This window comes from Anthonomus grandis, chromosome 19, assembly GCF_022605725.1.
Source record: "Anthonomus grandis grandis chromosome 19, icAntGran1.3, whole genome shotgun sequence".
Lineage (NCBI taxonomy): Eukaryota > Metazoa > Arthropoda > Insecta > Coleoptera > Curculionidae > Anthonomus > Anthonomus grandis.
Window position 1 is genome coordinate 3936498 of NC_065564.1, and position 16737 is coordinate 3953234.

Genomic DNA, 16737 nt, shown 5'->3' on the forward strand with positions numbered 1-16737 from the left:
TTTTAATTTTATTTTTCACCCAGCAGGAGAAAATCGTTAAAAACCTAAAATCCGAAATTGGCAAATTTCTCAAAATCTATGGGAAATTTAATTTTTTTAATTTTTGCAATAGATGCTTCCTATAAATATAAATAAAAAAGTATTATATATGTTTTTTTGAGAAACAAACATTAAAGAAGTTATTTACACTTTTGGGTTTTTTGCCCCAAAACTAGCTGGGAAATTGTTGAAATTTGTAAAAGGTGGTTAATTTAAAAAAAAAATTGTTGCTATGTATCTAGCATAAAAAAAACAATAAAAAAAGTCCCATAGAAAAATTTGCTATTTCTTATAGGAAAGTCAGGAAAATTGATCTGCAGAATACTGTCTTTAATATAGTGAAAGAATTATGAAAATATCTTAAATAGTTTGGAAATTATAAGAGAAAATGTCTGAAGATGAAAAGTTGTATAAAGTCAAGGAGCACGAATCAGGTGGGTGGGTAAAAGTGGATCTAACTCAGAAACTATTTGACTCAAAAAAATGTATTGTATATCAAATTATTCCTCAGAAAAGTGCCCTCCTTTGAGTGAAAACCTCATTTGAGGACCTCAAAGAATGTCAATTTTATCCTTAAATTTACCACAAAAATTTTCTCACACAAAAAAATTGCTCTAGCTCAAAAAATTTTCAATTGAGAACTAAATAATTTTACATAAAAATGATCTGCAAAATTCCAGCTTTAATGTAGTGAAAGAATTATGAAAATATCTTGGATAGTTTAGAAATTACAAGGGACACTGTCAGAGAGTGAAAAATTGTAAAAAGTCAAAGACCCTAAATCAGATGGGTGAGTAAAAGAGGCAATAACTCAGGAACTACTTGACTCAAAAAAATGTATAATATATCAAATTGTTCCTCGGGAAACTGGCCTCCTTTGAGTGAAAACTGCACTTCAATGCCTCAAAGGATGTAAAACTTCACATTTTGTAAAAAAATCACATTTTAATTTTTTACAAAAAATTGATGGGTCAAAGAAAAAAATAGTTCTGACAAAAGTTATTGGAAATCATAAATGGAATCCGTATAAAAAAAAAATTATTTCCCAAAGTTTATTTCCCATACAGTGGGAGAAACTCGTGAAAAACCTCATATCTAAAATTAGCAGTTTTTGCGAAATCTGTAGAAATTTTTTTTTTGATTTTTGCAACCGATTTTTGCTCCTTACAAATGCAAATTCAAAAGAATTTTATAATTTTTTTTTAAAAAATCAATAACAAAGAAGTAATTGGCGTTTTTTACGTCTTGGCCCAAAAACAGCCTGGAAAATTAAGAAATTCTTAGTTCCATATCTTAAGCTTAAAAAAACAATAGAAAAAGTCTTATAACAGAAGTCTGTATTTCCCCTAGGAAAACCAGGAAAATTCTTTAAATAATTTGCAATTTTTTCCCAAAATAGCCTATAAGACTGAGAAAATAATGTTTCATATAAAAATTGCGTACCATTCTGAGGACTATATTTACCAAAAAAAAAATCCTCAAAAAACCCAATATTTCTCCCAGAATAATCAAAATCCCCAGGGATAAAAAGACACACTTCAGCTAATAAAAACTACCTTTAATAATAAAAAAAAAAAATAAATAAAAACATATTTACAAATTCAATGGGCACGCTTGCGTATTGACCACCTGCCCATTAAAATTCCTCCAAGTCTTTATCTCGTCAAACAGCCGCTTTCCAGGACTTAAAAACGGCCTGCACTGGCAATGCCCCACCAGCTCGTAATCCTCCCTGATCGCCCCGATTTTCACCCCATGCTCGATCAACTCCCGACACTTTCGAAGGGCAGTTTTGGGAGGCAAATGTTTGAGAAAACACCCCATGAAAGCGATCCCTATAGAGTGACGATTGTAGGTAGCAGTGTGTGAACCCACTGTAGACCATCCGCGCCCTAAAAAGTGATTTTGCAGTACGCTTTTATGCCCCCAAGGGTCCCAGTACCTTCGTAAACGTTCCCGTCTGACCCTATGCAGAAGTTATAGGCGATATCCGCCCAACCTTGGCTGTCTATATGAAAGGTCTGTAGGAGGCGTAGCATGAGCACGTTCTCTGCTTGGGTAAAGGCTTCTTCAGTGGCTGTGTGACCTTAAAAATCATCCTTTAAGGAGCCTTTTAACCATAGAATTCCACTTACAAATGATCACGTATTTGGCAGGTTTTTCTAGAGTTTCCACTTGTCCTCGGCAAGGTTCTGCTAGCCAATGCTTCCGATCCACCATGTAGAAGTAATGGCTGTAGTCCCGCAGTTTTCCAGGGTATTCCAGCTCGTTTCTGGAAGGGTTCAGGACGATTTGCTCGGTGATGTTGACCACGTGGCCCACGTGGACTGTAGAACTACCATCTACGTTAATCACGTCAGCGATTTTTGAGCCCTGGAGGGAGGCGAAGGTATTCTTTACCAAGTGAGAGGATTTTTCTAAGATGTCCCTTCTGTGGTCTGGCTATAAAAGATTTCGGGAATCTATTGATTGGATTGAATCTATTGAGGTCTGGAGATTGAGGGAATATATGGGTTTGGGGTGGAAATTTTGATGACAAAAGTTGTTTTGAGCAATGATAGAGTGGGAGCGAATCGCGGAAAACCATTTTTTGTTTAAATATTAATTTTTTTATTAAGGTGGTCGATGCGTTTTTTTAAATTGAATCGAAAAGTATTTTAGACATTTTTTCGAGAAATGAACCTATAAAGGGTTATTCCAGTTTTTCTGATTTGTGGCCAAAGACGTGACCAAACTATTTTTGAAAAAATTATCGTATGTAAAAACAAAAAATATCTGCATATAAAGCATAAAAATCTTATTAAAAAAGTTTTATAGAAAAATTCTCTATTTTCCCTAGGAGAGTCAAGAAAAAATAAAAACCGAATTTCCTGTAGCTCCTTTATTATGCATTTTAGGGTAATAAGGTATTGTAACTTTCTTTTAGACACTCTCTTTTAGGAATCAATGCAAAAATAAAATCCTTAAATTTTGCCATAGTTTTTGAGAAAATTGAGAAAATATGAAAATCAGTTTTTTCAAAATGTCCAGAAAATGGCGACATATATGAACTCAAAATGTTTTGTAAATTATAGCTCGTTTAAGGCCTGACAACTTTTGTTAAAACAGATTTTCTCTTCGACCAAATGTAACGAGTTTTTCTGATTTGTGACCAAAAACGTGACCAAATAATTTTTGAAAAAGTGATCGTATTTAAAGACAAAAAATATCTGCATATAAAGCATACAAATCTTATTAAAAAAGTTTAATAAGGAAACACTCTATTTTTCTTAGGAGAGTCAGGAAAAAATAAAAAACACAATTTCCATGAAAATTTTATTTATTTTTTTATGTAAAAACTATGGGTTTTAGGCAAAAGTGTTTATAATAAAAGTTATTTGGCTTAATCAGTTATTGATACAGGTTAAAGTGGGAGAAAATCGTGAAAAGCACTATTCAAAAACATGCAATTTTCTCAAACTGTACTCTTTTTCAAATTTCTTGAGACAAAAAATGGGCAGTTTAAGAAAAAATCCCTGTAGCTCCTTTATTATGCATTTTAGGCTAATAAGGTATTCTAACTTTTTCTTAGACACCCTCACTTAGGAATCAATGCAAAAATAAAATCCTTAAATTTCCCTATAGTTTTCGAGAAAATTGAGAATATATAAAAATCAGTTTTTTCAAAATTTACAGAAAATGGCAACATATATGAACTCAAAATGTTTTGTAAATTGTAGCTCGTTTAAGGCCTGACAACTTTTGTTAAAACAGTTTTTCTCTTCGACCAAATGTAACGAGTTTTTCTGATTTGTGACCAAAAACGTGACCAAACAATTTTTGAAAAAGTTATCGTATTAAAAAATAAAAAATATGTGCGTATAAGGCATACAAATCTTATGAGAAAAGCTTTATAAGAAAACTCTTGATTTCCCTCAGGAGAGTCAGGAAAAAATAAAAACCACAAATTCTATGAAAACCTTATTTATTTTTTTATATAAAAACTATTGGTTTAAGGCAAAAATGTTTATAATAAAAGTTGTTTGCCTTAATGAGTTATAGATGCATCTTCAATAATTTTAATAATACTTTTAATGCAATGGGAGAAAATCGTGAAAATCGCTTTTTAAAAAGATGCAGTTTGCTTAAACTGTATTGGAAAATTATTATTTTTTATTAAGGCCATCGATGCTCCTTTTTAAGCTGGAATGGAAAGCGTTTTAGCAATTTTTCCAGTTAAGAGTTTTTACTGTTTTCTTTGAATTTTTGCCTAGTTTACTTCATATTAAAGCCTGAATCCCTCACAAACCTTTGGCTAATCAATTTTTTCAGTTTGTCACTTAAATATTAAAAAAACAAATCTACTCACTAGCACAGGCGTCTTAGCCTTAAAAGCCCCACATAAAACACCCTCGATCTCGCACAAGTCATCGTTTTCCAATTCAATGACCTGACGATGACGTCCCTTTACAACCGAAACGTCCCGACACCCCGGGGCCATCTCCACCAGTTCCAATTTGTCACTAATTTCCCTCAAGACATCCCCGTTATTATTTTCCGTGCACATTTCGAATATTTACGACAAAGAACGCCATACGACGTTATTATTTCAGCTGATTGTTTATATTGTGGGTTAGGTTTAAGTCGGACATGCGCGCTACACTTCATTGTTTCCGATCAGGTTCTCGCTGGTGCCAAATATGCCGTCAAAACATGCCAAATCGCTTCATATTCCTTCTGCTGGCTCTGACTTTTGTGGAAATCAATGGGGAGGCCAGTACCGACCTAGTAAGAAGCCCCATTTTCGAAAACTCCCCCCAATCGGACACTTTGCAGAAGCTCCAGAAGAAGGTGAACATCTTCAAGGCGAAACACCGAGAACTTTTCGATGCTTCCACTGAAAAACCGGACAGTCCGAGCATCAAGAGGGCCAAGCAGATCTTGTCCAAGTTCTTGAGCACCCTCCCTCGTTGGAGTCGGAGGAGGAGGAGGAAGCGAAGGGTGGACCTCAAGGACGACCATCAAGGGAAGAAGAGGGTGAAACGCAAACCAGAATGGAAGAAATGGACCGAATGGTCGGCGTGTAGCGTCACGTGCGGAAAAGGTCGCATCATACGTTGGAGGCACTGCAAGAAAAGCTGCGAGGACGTCGAGACGGAGATGGAGGAGCGCAGTTGTCAGATGCCCGAGTGCGCTCGCACCCTTTTTGGCCTCTTCAAATTGTGAATTAGTTAATATACGTTGCCGTATTGCCAAGGAATTCTTAAAAGTCCTTTTTGCGTCTTACTTTCTTAAATACGACCCTGCAACGATCGGGTGCCGAAATCGAATAGTAGTTTTAAGTGAAATTTCACTAGATAAGAGCCCATCAGAGCCGCGTTGCCATCACTCTTCTTCACCCAAGAGACTCGCTCTCTCTCTCTCTCTATGTAGGATGTACGATTTCCACACAAAGAAACTCCGTAACACGTGGCACCGTTGTGACTATACGTAGTCACGATGACCCAAAAGGAAATAGGGTCACTCCGCCACTGATTTTCCTACTTTTCGTTCGCAGTCATTCAGAGAACGTCGCGATGCACGGCCGCTCGCGATCCACCCGACCTTTTTGATAGAAACATTTCGCGAAAACAAAAGAAAGTGTGCGCAGTTGACTGGTGTACGTTTGGGGCGCACCGCTGGTGCAGTTTGAGTGCCTTTTTTGTTTGTATTTTTCTTAAGGTGAGCGACTTAATTAAAAATAAAATTTTTCACAATGGGTTTCTATTAATTCAAGGCCAAGTCTGATATGTGGTTTAATTAAGTCTAATTTACGTATAAACGTAAATTGGCACTTCCTGGTCTTTGTTGTAATCTTATTAGACTCCTCTTAATATTTACATGTTTGGTCTTATAACTAGAGCCTAAAGGAACCGTTAAGCAAACAGGCGACTTAATGTTCATAAAACGAACAGATTAAAAATTTTTTGCAGCTGCGGTACTACAGCTACAGCCTTGATTTATACAGCCACGGATAGGAAATTTATTAACCTTTAAAATGATATAAAACACTTTGGGGTATATTAAGTAATTTTTCCATAATATGAGGTAGAGACACAGACGGGACCTATAGTAGCTTAATCAGACAGGAATTTCTTTCAAAAATTGCTCAGGCAGGTGCATTAGTGCTACAGCTCTGACTTATACAGCCTCGTATAGGAAATTTAATATCCTTTAAAATGATATCAAACACTTTGGGGTTAAGTGAGTAATTTTTTCGTAATATGAGGTAGAGAGAGTACACAGACGAGACCTATAGTAGCTTGGCCAGACAACCTGGATCTCTTTAAAAAATTTGCTGAAGCAGCTGTGTTAGAGGTACACTTGTGAATTATAGAACCTCAAACAGGAAATTTAATTACCTTTAAAATGATATAAAACACTTTGGGGTATATTGAGCTATTTTTCCGTAATATGAGGTAGAGACACAGACGGGACCTACAGTAGCTTAATCAGACAGGAATTTCTTTAAAAAAATTGCTCAAGCAGCCGTATTAGAGCTACAGCCATGAATTGTACAGCCTCGTACAGAAATTTTATTACCTTTTAAGATGATATAAAACACTTTGGGGTATATTGATTAATTTTTCCGTAATATGAGGTAGAGACACAGGCGTGACCTATAGTAGCTTGGCCAGACAAGGATCTCTTTAAAAAAAATTTTGAAACAGCTGAGTTAGAGGTACACTTATGAATCATAGAACCTCAAACAGGAAATTTAATAACCTTTAAAATGATGTAAAACACTTTGAGGTATATTGAGTCATTTTTGAGCAATATGCGATAGAGACACTAACGAAAAACATTGCTGTAACATCTACGTTTTAGTTACATTCCCGATTTATAGAGCCACTTGCAGGAAATTTAATGATCTTCAAAATGTTATACATAACCGAAAGACTTCTATAAAAGATTAACCTCAATTAACAGTAAGGCATTGGGGTCAGGTCGAAATTAATTAAAATTCGTATGGTACGGTTAGTTTATAATATGGGGCCAGTGACGGCGATTCTGGGGATTTTTTCGCCGAATAAACAAACAACTTTCATTCTTAAGCATCATCTGACCGACACACGCTGCACTTTCACCCTGATGGCGTTTATTGGACGTTTACCGTGACGTCACTAGAGATAATTTTCGGATCGTACGATCGGTATTTTTATAAAATATTTCGTAAATTTTATTCGCTCACGTCTTCGAGCCGGCGTTTCTTCACCTTTCAATGACGGTTCGATAACCCACAAAGGAACTTTCATCCTTTAATCGAAGATGGACCGCGATAAAAGAGAAACGCACGACTGGCCGTGAAATTTTGTTGTTTTTGAAGAATTATTCAGGTTTCAGTGCGGCTTTTTGTGATTCTTTTAGGATCAAATTACAGGTTTTTAAATTACCTTTACGTGGCTATAAAAATCATTGCTGTAGCTACCTTATAGCACCTACAGTAAATTTTTTAAATAAAAATTGTTTGGCCATTATCCTCTCGAACTCTACCTCATATTACCCAACCCCCACTCAACATTCTTTAAAGCCTCATATATCAAATTAAAGCTTATTAAATTTTTTACATGAGGTTGTACCTTTACTAGTACTAAAACAGTACGGCACTGAACTTTCCTAAAGCCTAAACCTGTATATTTCAGAATGGCAAACCGTAAGCTCCTGGTACTGCTCGCCAGTACGTTCTGCAGCCTAATTGGCATTCAAGGTAAGCACCAAGGTACCGCTAATCGACACACGTTACGCCATAACGTTTCAGCTTCTCCCGTTGGTTATTCGATGTCACGTGAGGGCGACCGGACGGTGGTCATCACCCAAATGGACGATGACGTCGAATTTTCGGACAACTGGAACTATAAAGTGCACCAAACGAATGCCCCTATCCTATCCGCCCTTACTAAGAACCACACTTTACCTCCCGGTGCTGTCGGTAGTACTGTAAGTACGTATTCCTACGATGTCTAGGGCGCATGCTCCGGATGTGTGACAGAAGAGGTTTATTTCAGGGTAGATTGCTATGGGGCATGGACCAGGACAAGTCCTCGTTGCCCCCTTTGGTGGACAAGGCGCTAAAGCTGCTTAATCTGAAGCAAGTCGCCTTCGAGATCGAGAACTCCGTGATGTCCAAGGTGTCCTGTACGGCCTGTAGGGCAGGTGGGCACGCAGTTGTTTCTCAAATGTTGTCTTAAGTGAATAAGGTGATGGTTTTAGGTGCCGGCTTACTGCAGCATTACACCAAAACCGGAAAATCGGAGAAAGAGATCAAAAAGACCATCTACCAATTCTGTGTGAACCTTAAAATCCAATCCCCAAGGGTCTGTGAAGGGATCACCGAACTCTTTGCTGGCGAAGTCATTCATGTGCTGGGAAAAGTCAACATAGGCCCAGACGAGATATGCAGCTTCATCATCGGCGACGCTTGCGGTGACGTGTACAACCCTTACCACGAATGGGAAGTCATCTTCCCCCCAGTACCTAAACCCGCCATAGTAGAACCGAAAATCCCCGAGGTACGGCAGTGTTTATCTTTAAAAACCCAAGCAACGTTGCCAACCACCCTGGTTTCCAGGCCAAAGCCCCCACCTTCAAAGTTCTCCACCTATCAGACACCCACTACGACCCGTACTACATGGAGGGCGCAAACGCGGACTGTGCAGAGCCGCTGTGTTGCCGGTTGACCAACGGACATGCACTCACGAAAGAATCGGCAGCAGGAAAGTGGGGGGACTATCGGAAATGCGACACGCCCAAGATCACCGTGGACAACATGCTGCAACACATCCAGGACACCCATCCGGACATCGATTACATCATTTGGACCGGCGACCTGCCCCCGCACGACATCTGGAACCAAACCAGGGAGGAGAACATAAAAATCTTGAAGGAAACCGTGCAGCAGATGTCCACGATGTTCCCGGGGATCCCCATATTTCCTGCTTTGGGCAACCACGAGGCTGCTCCGGTTAACAGGTAGGGAGAAAGGGAGAGTTGGGAGGGTTGATTTAACTGGGGGAGGGTTCTTTGCAGCTTTCCACCACCGTTTGTGAGCTCTCCAGACAACTCAATCGCGTGGCTGTACGACGAACTTGATAAGCAATGGAGGAAATGGTTGCCCAGCTCTGTGAGTAATACTGTGAGGAGGGGCGCTTTCTATTCGGTACTCGTCAGGCCGGGATTCAGGCTGATTTCTCTTAATATGAATTATTGTAACAATAAAAACTGGTAAGTGTTATTAAGCTTGGTACTAAGACTCTCTTGTGAGGCCAGATCTCTTGCCCTAGTTAGCTGCACTTAATTTTTTTTTAAAGGTGGTTGCTGTTGAACAGTACAGACCCCGCCACCGAGTTGCAGTGGTTCATTTACGAACTACAATCGGCGGAATTTAATGGGGAAAAAGTGCATGTCATCGGTGAGTTTGTCGGTTTTTTCTTAATATTCAAGTAAATTGATTTTAAATTACATCATATTAACCTTAGGAAAAATTGAATGGTGAATCGCATCCTATCACTGTAAAATTCCTTGAGGGAATAATATGCCTTATCTATTAACAGTTTTTTAATTTTCCTAATAAAGGAACTATCACTTTCTCAATTTTTATTTTTCAGGAGCAAATGGTTATATATTTTTATTCCTTTATAAATAATTGAACTTGGTTCTTGGGATGAGCAATCCTAAGCTAATATTGGTTAATTTTTTTGTCCCTCTTTCTTCATTATTGATAGAACCTTTGCATTGTTTATGTCTACAGTAACAAGAATAAATACGCCGATCAAAGTAAGAATCTTCTTACGAATAAATAGAGGCTTGCAGTGCTCTGTAGGACCAACTTCACGCAAATAAGGCACAGCACACTTCTGTAGTATAGAAAAAGACAGACTGAATAAGTTGATTGTTTGGAAATCCTTAGAATTAAATCCCGTATCTCAAACGTAATTTTATCGAAGCAAAATAAATTCTTTTTGTAATTTCGTAGAGGCAAATGTTTCAAAACTGGCCAGGAGTACGTCTCGTTCAACATTGATATTTTTCAAGTGGATTAAGGAATTGAACTGAAATTATAGCAGATGTTAGGAAACATACAGGGGCAAGCAGTGGTAAAATTATTTACAAAAATTCAAATCCCAAGCTAGTGAAAACTTGGACACAATTTCGTAGAAGTAAAGGTTTAAAGACTGGCCAGGAGTACGCCTCGTTCGACGTTGATATTTTTCAAGCAAACTCAAGAATCAAATTGAAACTAAAGAACATGTAAGCTAACTAACAGGGGCAAGCAGGGGTGAAATTAGTTAGAAATATTCCAATTCTAGGCTAGTGAAAACTTGGACTCTTATTCGTAAGGCCAAATCTTTAAAGGCCAGTAAGCCTCGTTCGAAATTGATATTTTTCAAGTGGATTAAAGATTCGGACTGAAATTATAGCTGATGTTAGCTAGCATACAGGGGCAAGCAGGGGCGAAATTAATTTAAAAAACTCAAATCCTAAGCTAGTGAAAATTCAGACTCAATTTCGGCAGGCTAAATGCTTGAATACTGGCCAGGAGTATACCTCGTTCGACATTGATATTTTTCAAGTGGATTAAGGAATTGGACTGAAATTATACCAGATGTTAGCATGGGCTTCAGTTGAACAACATTTCGATTTAAACTTTTTTGCAACTTCAGACGTTTGAAACTATATTAGTAATTGCTACCGAAGATCAATGTTTTGTTCTAAGAAAAGTTAATTAATTATTAGGGCACATCCCCCCTGGACACTCAGATTGCTTAAAAGTGTGGTCGAGGAACTATTACGCCATCATAAGCCGGTACGAGTCCACGATTATCACGCAGTTCTTCGGGCATACGCATTATGACGAGTTCGAGGTGTTTTACGACCACAAAGACTTGAGTAAGTGACTTAAAGTGTGGGTAAATTCTGGTTTAATGAGTGTTTTCTTAGCGAGGCCCATTAATGTGGCTTATGTGGGCCCCTCGGTGTCTCCTTACTACGACTTGAACCCTGGGTACCGGATTTATTACGTGGATGGAGATCATGACAAGACCACGAGGGTATAACCATTTTTTTTGCAATAAAGGGAGGAAATATTTCGGAAATTTTCAGGCAGTAGTGGATCATGAGACCTGGACAATGAACCTGCGGGAGGCGAACATCTACGGCTACCCCATCTGGTTTCAGCTCTACAGCGCAAGACAATCTTTCGGCATGGACGCTCTACGACCGAGAGATTGGGACGATTTTGTCGAGAGGATGAGCAACGACCCTAAACTCTTCGATTTGTTTTATAAGTAAATTGTCCCCACTCCAATTTACTTCCTCCCACTCCAACTGGTTTTTTTCAGGTACTACTTCAAGGCCAGCCCGGTACGTCCTTCATGCGACATCGACTGCAAGAAGAAAATCTTATGTGACCTCCACTCCGGACGGTCACATGACCGCAAGAACCTCTGTCAGTCCATAGAGTCTCGCGTAGACTCATCGGCGACCACTTGGAGGGAGTGGTTCTACAACACCATCTCTGTTTCGTAAGTGAAACTCGTGTTTTTAAGTGACTCTCGGTGAGGTTACGGTGCCTTTTGTACATATTTTTCATTGCCTATAGGTGGGGGCCGAATAGTGACTTTTAAAATTTTATAAAACAAAAATTAAATGAATTCGTAGCGTGTCGGTGATCATGTCCATCCCGAGGCTGACGATGCAAGTGCCAAAGTACGTCCTGGGTCTAGGTTAACTGGAACGACGTGGGCATGCGAGAAACAGAAGACTTATCTTGAGGTTAAAAACGTTTTTTTTTTGTTATGAAAGATCGGCTGTGCTTGTATGGCAATTTACAAAATCAAAAGTTAGGTTAAGCGCTCACTCATTTGTATATAAACTTTTTATATTTATGTATTTATTTTATAGTAATTTAAATGTTTTATTTAGTGTCCCCATAATTTCCCCTCTCTTGATTCCCGAGGTACCTTAGCACCGAAATTAAAAAAAAATAGAGAGAAAGATAAAGAAAATTGGATTGAAATTATAGCATGTTAGCTAATCTACAGGGGTAAGCAAGGAAAAAATTATTGAGAAAAATTCTAATTTTAAGCTAGTGAAAACTTGGACTCAATTTCGTAGAGACAAATGTTGAAAGACTGGCCAGGAGTACGCCTCGTTCGCCGTTGATAATTTTTAATCGGATTAAGGAATCAGAATAAAATTATGGAAGATATTAGGTAACCTACAGGGGCAAGTAAAGGCAAAATTATTAAAAAAAATTCCAATCCTAAGCTAGTGAAAACTTGGACTTAATTTCGTAGAGGCAAATTTTTAAAGACTGGCCAGAAGTACGTCTCTCTCAATGTTGATAATTTTCAATCGGATTGAGGAATCAGAATGAAATTATATTGGATGTTAGATAACTTACAGGGGCAAGCAAGGACAAAATAATTGAGAAAAATTCTAATCCAAAGCTAGTGAAAACTTGGACTCAATTTCGTGAAGGCAAATGTTTAAAGACTGGCCAGGAGTACGTCTCGTTCGACGTTGATAATTTTCAATCGGATTAAGGAATCAGAATGAAATTATAGCAGATATTAGGTAATCTATAGGGGCAAGCAAAGGCAAAATTATTTAAAAAAATTCCAATCCTAAGCTAGTGAAAACTTAGACTCAATTTCGTAGAGGCAAATTTTTTAAAAACTGGCCAGGAGGACGTCTCGTTAGCCGTTGATAATTTTCAATCGGATTAAGGAATCAGAATGAAATTACAGCAGATGTTAGGTAACTTACAGGGGCAAGCAGGGGCAAAATTACTTTAAAAAATTCCAATCTTAAGCTAGTGAAAACTTGGACTCAATTTCGTAGAGGCAAATTTTTAAAGACTAGCCGGGAGTACGCCTTATTCGACATTAATATTTTTCGAGCAGATTAAGGAATCGGACTGAAATAATAGCAGATGTTAGTTAACCTATAGGGGCAAGCAAAGGCATAATTATTAAAAAAAAATTCCAAGCCTAACTCATTTATATTCATGTAACTTTTTATATTTATGTATTTATTTCATAGTAGTTTAATTGTTTTATTTGGCATTCCCACATTCCCTTTCCTGATTCCCTTTCTCCATATCAATATATGCACGGCCATTCCTTTAGAAGAGAAATTTGACAAAATAAGGCAAAAAAATATTTATTTCACTGCCGATAATAATGCCCAGTACACTCCTTATACCAAAAATCAATATAATAAGGAGGAACCTGGCACTTATCCCCAATATCCTTTAGGGAGAGATAAAAGTCTTCTGCGCATACGTTCTTCGATGGGTCGTCTGTCCTTGTTACGGCCCTGATTGGTGGGACGTAACGACCGTCACTCATAATGCTTTGCGCATAATGGGGCCTGGTCTTCTTGATCTGCATGCAGAACCTAAAATAGGATAAAACTTGATAAAACCAGCTAAATTCTGAAGGGTTCTCTTACGGTTTTCGATTATCCGCCACGCAACACCCCAAGTTCACCTCCTTCAGGTCGTTCCTGGTATCCCTAAGCCTCCTGGTGTCCTCCTCTCGCATCATCATTTTATCTTTAAAGAGGTAGCTAGGCCTCTCGCACTTCTCGTATTTCTTGTATTGGTTGTACAGTTTTCTCAGTTCTTTCATATACCCGGACCAGGAGAGCTTGGAGAGGAACTTCTCGACCTCCTGCAACTCACTGAAAAACAGCATTAAAGTTTCTTATAGCGGAATAATCAAGCTCTACGTGTTCACTCCTAAGACTCCCTCGCGCAACTTCGTGCTCAACAAGTGATGCCTGTCAAACATCATCTCCATGATGCTCCTCATGTAAAGGATCTCCTGACCCCCGGGCAGACCCTCCCCCTTCGCAATTTCATCCAGATCCGAGTCCTTCATCTCCACGGCCTTCGATTGCATTTCGAAACTTATACGCATCCCGATGTCGCATTTGGCTTTTTTCTTCTCATGCATTAGTTCTTTGAGGTTGACTTGCATACGCACCTGGACATACAGATGGATGGTGATGATGATGATACAGAAGTAGCTGCGGAGGAACCTCACCAAAAACCCCCTCCAGACTTTCTGTATCATCGTGGCAGCCCATTGGTACCTCTTCAAAGAAATTTTATCGAAATACTCCTCGTACATATCGGGTAAATGGAACCTCACCAGCCAACCCCTCGTATATTTCTGGAAAACGACGGCCGCACGCACCATCTTGGTGTAAGCCACCCTGGCCTTGTGTTTGCGCCATGTTCGCTGGATCATCGTGGCCGCATGATGTTTTTCTTTCAAGTTTTCATCTTGTTGCCTTCATGAAAAGTTCGTTTTGGCAAAGTATTGCTCTGGTTTGAAGTACTTACGAATATATTTGGATAATGTAGTCTCCTATGTGGGTGGCGTCGTCCAGGAGGTAGTAAACCGAAGCCATTTTTGGTTGGGGGTTGTGTCATTCCAGTTGACAGCAGATGAAGATGTGTTCAGTAGTAAGAAGCTGCTAAATTTTTACGTTATTTAGTTTTTGTTCGAGTGAAATCGGTTAAGGATTACCCAAATTGTTAAAGATTTGGTGCGGGAGTGGGTGTCCTGGCAGTAAAGTTTGCTATAACTTGGGTAATAAGAGACCGATTTTCACGATTCAAACTGATTTAGGAGGGCCTTGATTGGCTCTTAAATATGCTTGCGATTTGCGAGAAATTGCTTTAAATTTAATGAAGTTATGGTTTTTTTTTTATGAATTAAATTGCATAAAAGTATGCCATAGGCATAAATGGTCGTAACTTTTTTACTTATTAACATATTTTCATGGTTTAAAGATCATCGGAAAGGAGGTTTTTAAGGGAGCAACTTAAACAAAAGCAAAGCTTACTAATTGTCATTTTTTTTGGAAAACATTACTCTGATTTGAAGTACTTTTGAATATATTTGCAGTAAATAGTCGTCCACGTGGGTGGCATCGTTCATAAGGTAGTAAACTGAAGCAATTTTTGGTTGGGGATTGTGTCATTTATGTGGCAGCTGATAAAGGCCTGTTCAGTAATAAGAAGCTGCATATTTTTTACTTAAATCAGTTTTTGTTCGAGTGAAATCGGTTGGGGATTACCTAAATTATTAAAGATTTGGTGCAAAAGTGGGTGTCCCGGCAGTAAAGTTTGCTGTAACTTAGGTAATAAAGGACCCATTTTTGTGCTTTAAACTGTCTTAGGAAGGCCTTGATATGGTTCTTAAATCTACAGTTTATTTGAAATAAATTGCCCAAGATTTAATGAAGTTATTGAATTTTTTGTGAATTAAATTGAACAAAAGTGTCCCATAAACAAAAATGGCTGTAACGTCTTTATTTATTAACTGATTTTCGTGGTTTAAAGATCATTGAAAAGGAGATTTTTAAAGGAGCAACTTAAACCAAGGCGAAACTTACTAATCACTATATTTTTGCATTCTTAACGCTTACATTACTCGAAACATATATACAATAACAGCTTTTACGACTACCTTATTAAACTACTATACTAGCCAGGCAGAAAAAGGATTTTCCGCACGACCGCCCGATCTAACCTCAACTAAAATTATTTAAGAACAAAAAAAATAAATAAATCTTCAGGTTATTAACATTAGTTTTCGTTTTATCACATGATCGTGAAACCCTAACCTACGATATTTTATTAACAAGCTTAGACAACAGATAGGAACAAAATTATGTATTTTTCTTTTTAATATAAAGCGAATATTGTTTTATTGCGACTTAGCTACCGTGTTTTAGAACGATTAAATCACAAATTTACGAACTAAAATTATGTACAACTCATTTAAAAAATACTTTTTTGTGCGAAATACTGAGAGCCACCATATGCAGACCAAAGTGAACAAACAATTCGTATACTTAACCGCATTTAGTCTGTCACATTTACAGCTAAAATATAAATAAGTAAAGTCTTAACAATAGGAACAACACACTAATTTATTTTAATTTTTTTTTAATAACCGAATAATACTAAAATAAAAAAAAAACGTCCAAAAAGAGATCGAATTAAACCAAATAAAACCATGTCATGTTTCTCACCAAGAAGAACCCTGCTTAACCGACCCAAAAATAAATAATCAAACAACGTATTTATCACAAAAAACAACAATAAATAAAATCCTTTTATTGGCTCGACTGGGCCGGACATGGACCCCTAGTTATTTTACAAACATGAGGGTCACGAATTCTCAAATTAGTCAGCCTCGATATATTCAAGCCAATAATCCCCAATCGAGCCAATAATCAAATTTTAACGTGGGTCTCGATCGATCAATCAAGCCTGTATCGATTAATCGATACGGACCGGATCGAGTCGCGATTATTCGACACTATCGAACCGGAGCGAGTGTTTTTTCATTTTGATCGTGTTGTTGTTGTCGACGGTCGAATTGGTCACGCTGTGGTAGCTGCCCCTTGATGGCGTCACGCTGTACTGCCTCTTGTTCATTTTGTAAATGCAGATCCCTGCCACGCTCGCGATTATTCCCAGGATCAGGAGCGAGAGGGCGCCAGTGATGATCCAGCAGGATTTATCTGCGAAAATGTCCTCTATAACTTATTTGCCTGTTTATTTGGGCCAAATCGGTTGGAAACTTTAAAAGTTATTCGAGATTTATAGGGCCAAGTTATTCAGGTGTCCCCTAAGTAAATTTTGCAATAGCATGA

General features: G+C 38.0%; 5 protein-coding genes across 9 annotated transcripts in view; 2 read left to right on the top strand and 3 right to left on the bottom strand.

Annotated features, from left to right (window-relative positions):
- Nucleotides 1-1576: 1576 nt before the first annotated feature.
- On the bottom strand, nt 1577-4601 carry LOC126747636 (peptidoglycan recognition protein 1-like). Its single transcript, XM_050456384.1, has 4 exons — nt 4388-4601; nt 2175-2481; nt 1982-2125; nt 1577-1931 (listed from the first exon to the last, which is right to left on the bottom strand). Exons 1-4 carry the CDS (start codon nt 4583-4585, stop codon nt 1633-1635), a joined length of 948 nt encoding a protein of 315 aa, XP_050312341.1. The 5' UTR covers nt 4586-4601; the 3' UTR covers nt 1577-1632.
- Nucleotides 4602-4668: 67 nt separating this feature from the next.
- On the top strand, nt 4669-5290 carry LOC126747637 (uncharacterized). The gene has a single exon (XM_050456386.1). It carries the CDS (start codon nt 4669-4671, stop codon nt 5242-5244), a length of 576 nt encoding a protein of 191 aa, XP_050312343.1. The 3' UTR covers nt 5245-5290.
- A 295-nt stretch (nt 5291-5585) lies between these two features.
- LOC126747630 (sphingomyelin phosphodiesterase) lies at nt 5586-11961 on the top strand. Of its 4 annotated transcripts, none has more exons than XM_050456374.1 (13): nt 5586-5739; nt 7701-7765; nt 7817-7995; nt 8064-8211; nt 8269-8567; nt 8627-9027; nt 9085-9279; nt 9366-9466; nt 10792-10944; nt 10996-11105; nt 11158-11342; nt 11397-11579; nt 11657-11961. In XM_050456374.1, the coding sequence occupies exons 2-13, from the start codon at nt 7702-7704 to the stop codon at nt 11679-11681; spliced, it is 2043 nt and encodes a 680-aa protein (XP_050312331.1). In that variant the 5' UTR covers nt 5586-5739; nt 7701; the 3' UTR covers nt 11682-11961. The 4 variants fall into 4 exon arrangements, with proteins under 4 accessions (XP_050312331.1, XP_050312330.1, XP_050312332.1 ...); XM_050456373.1 differs by having other exon boundaries at nt 11716-11961; XM_050456375.1 differs by having other exon boundaries at nt 5587-5739; nt 11397-11961.
- Nucleotides 11962-13205: 1244 nt separating this feature from the next.
- On the bottom strand, nt 13206-14554 carry LOC126747635 (uncharacterized). Its single transcript, XM_050456383.1, has 5 exons — nt 14411-14554; nt 14109-14358; nt 13792-14048; nt 13513-13743; nt 13206-13458 (listed from the first exon to the last, which is right to left on the bottom strand). The coding sequence occupies exons 1-5, from the start codon at nt 14476-14478 to the stop codon at nt 13227-13229; spliced, it is 1038 nt and encodes a 345-aa protein (XP_050312340.1). The 5' UTR covers nt 14479-14554; the 3' UTR covers nt 13206-13226.
- A 906-nt stretch (nt 14555-15460) lies between these two features.
- LOC126747632 (cysteine-rich motor neuron 1 protein-like) overlaps nt 15461-16737 on the bottom strand; it is a 42675-nt gene continuing 41398 nt past the window's right edge. For both annotated transcript variants that reach the window (XM_050456381.1, XM_050456380.1), the window contains exon 6: nt 15461-16605. In XM_050456381.1, coding sequence (XP_050312338.1) covers nt 16391-16605 — 215 coding nt within the window. In that variant the 3' untranslated portion in view covers nt 15461-16390. The remainder of the gene's footprint in view (nt 16606-16737) is intronic.

Excerpts from the sequence above, each read along its gene's own strand:
- LOC126747636 (XM_050456384.1), bottom strand. The coding sequence starts at position 4,585 with ATGTGCACGGAAAATAATAACGGGGATGTCTTGAGGGAAATTAGTGAC. Across the intron at positions 2,482-4,387 it reads AGGCTAAGACGCCTGTGCTA|CCAGACCACAGAAGGGACAT; the intron begins GTGAGTAGATTT and ends AATCTTTTATAG. Across the intron at positions 1,932-1,981 it reads AGACGGGAACGTTTACGAAG|GGCGCGGATGGTCTACAGTG; the intron begins GTACTGGGACCC and ends ATCACTTTTTAG.
- LOC126747637 (XM_050456386.1), top strand. The coding sequence starts at position 4,669 with ATGCGCGCTACACTTCATTGTTTCCGATCAGGTTCTCGCTGGTGCCAA.
- LOC126747630 (XM_050456373.1), top strand. The coding sequence starts at position 7,702 with ATGGCAAACCGTAAGCTCCTGGTACTGCTCGCCAGTACGTTCTGCAGC. Across the intron at positions 7,766-7,816 it reads CAGCCTAATTGGCATTCAAG|CTTCTCCCGTTGGTTATTCG; the intron begins GTAAGCACCAAG and ends ATAACGTTTCAG. Across the intron at positions 8,568-8,626 it reads TAGAACCGAAAATCCCCGAG|GCCAAAGCCCCCACCTTCAA; the intron begins GTACGGCAGTGT and ends CCTGGTTTCCAG.
- LOC126747635 (XM_050456383.1), bottom strand. The coding sequence starts at position 14,478 with ATGGCTTCGGTTTACTACCTCCTGGACGACGCCACCCACATAGGAGAC. Across the intron at positions 13,744-13,791 it reads GGAGTCTTAGGAGTGAACAC|TGAGTTGCAGGAGGTCGAGA; the intron begins GTAGAGCTTGAT and ends GCTGTTTTTCAG. Across the intron at positions 13,459-13,512 it reads GTGGCGGATAATCGAAAACC|GTTCTGCATGCAGATCAAGA; the intron begins GTAAGAGAACCC and ends ATCCTATTTTAG.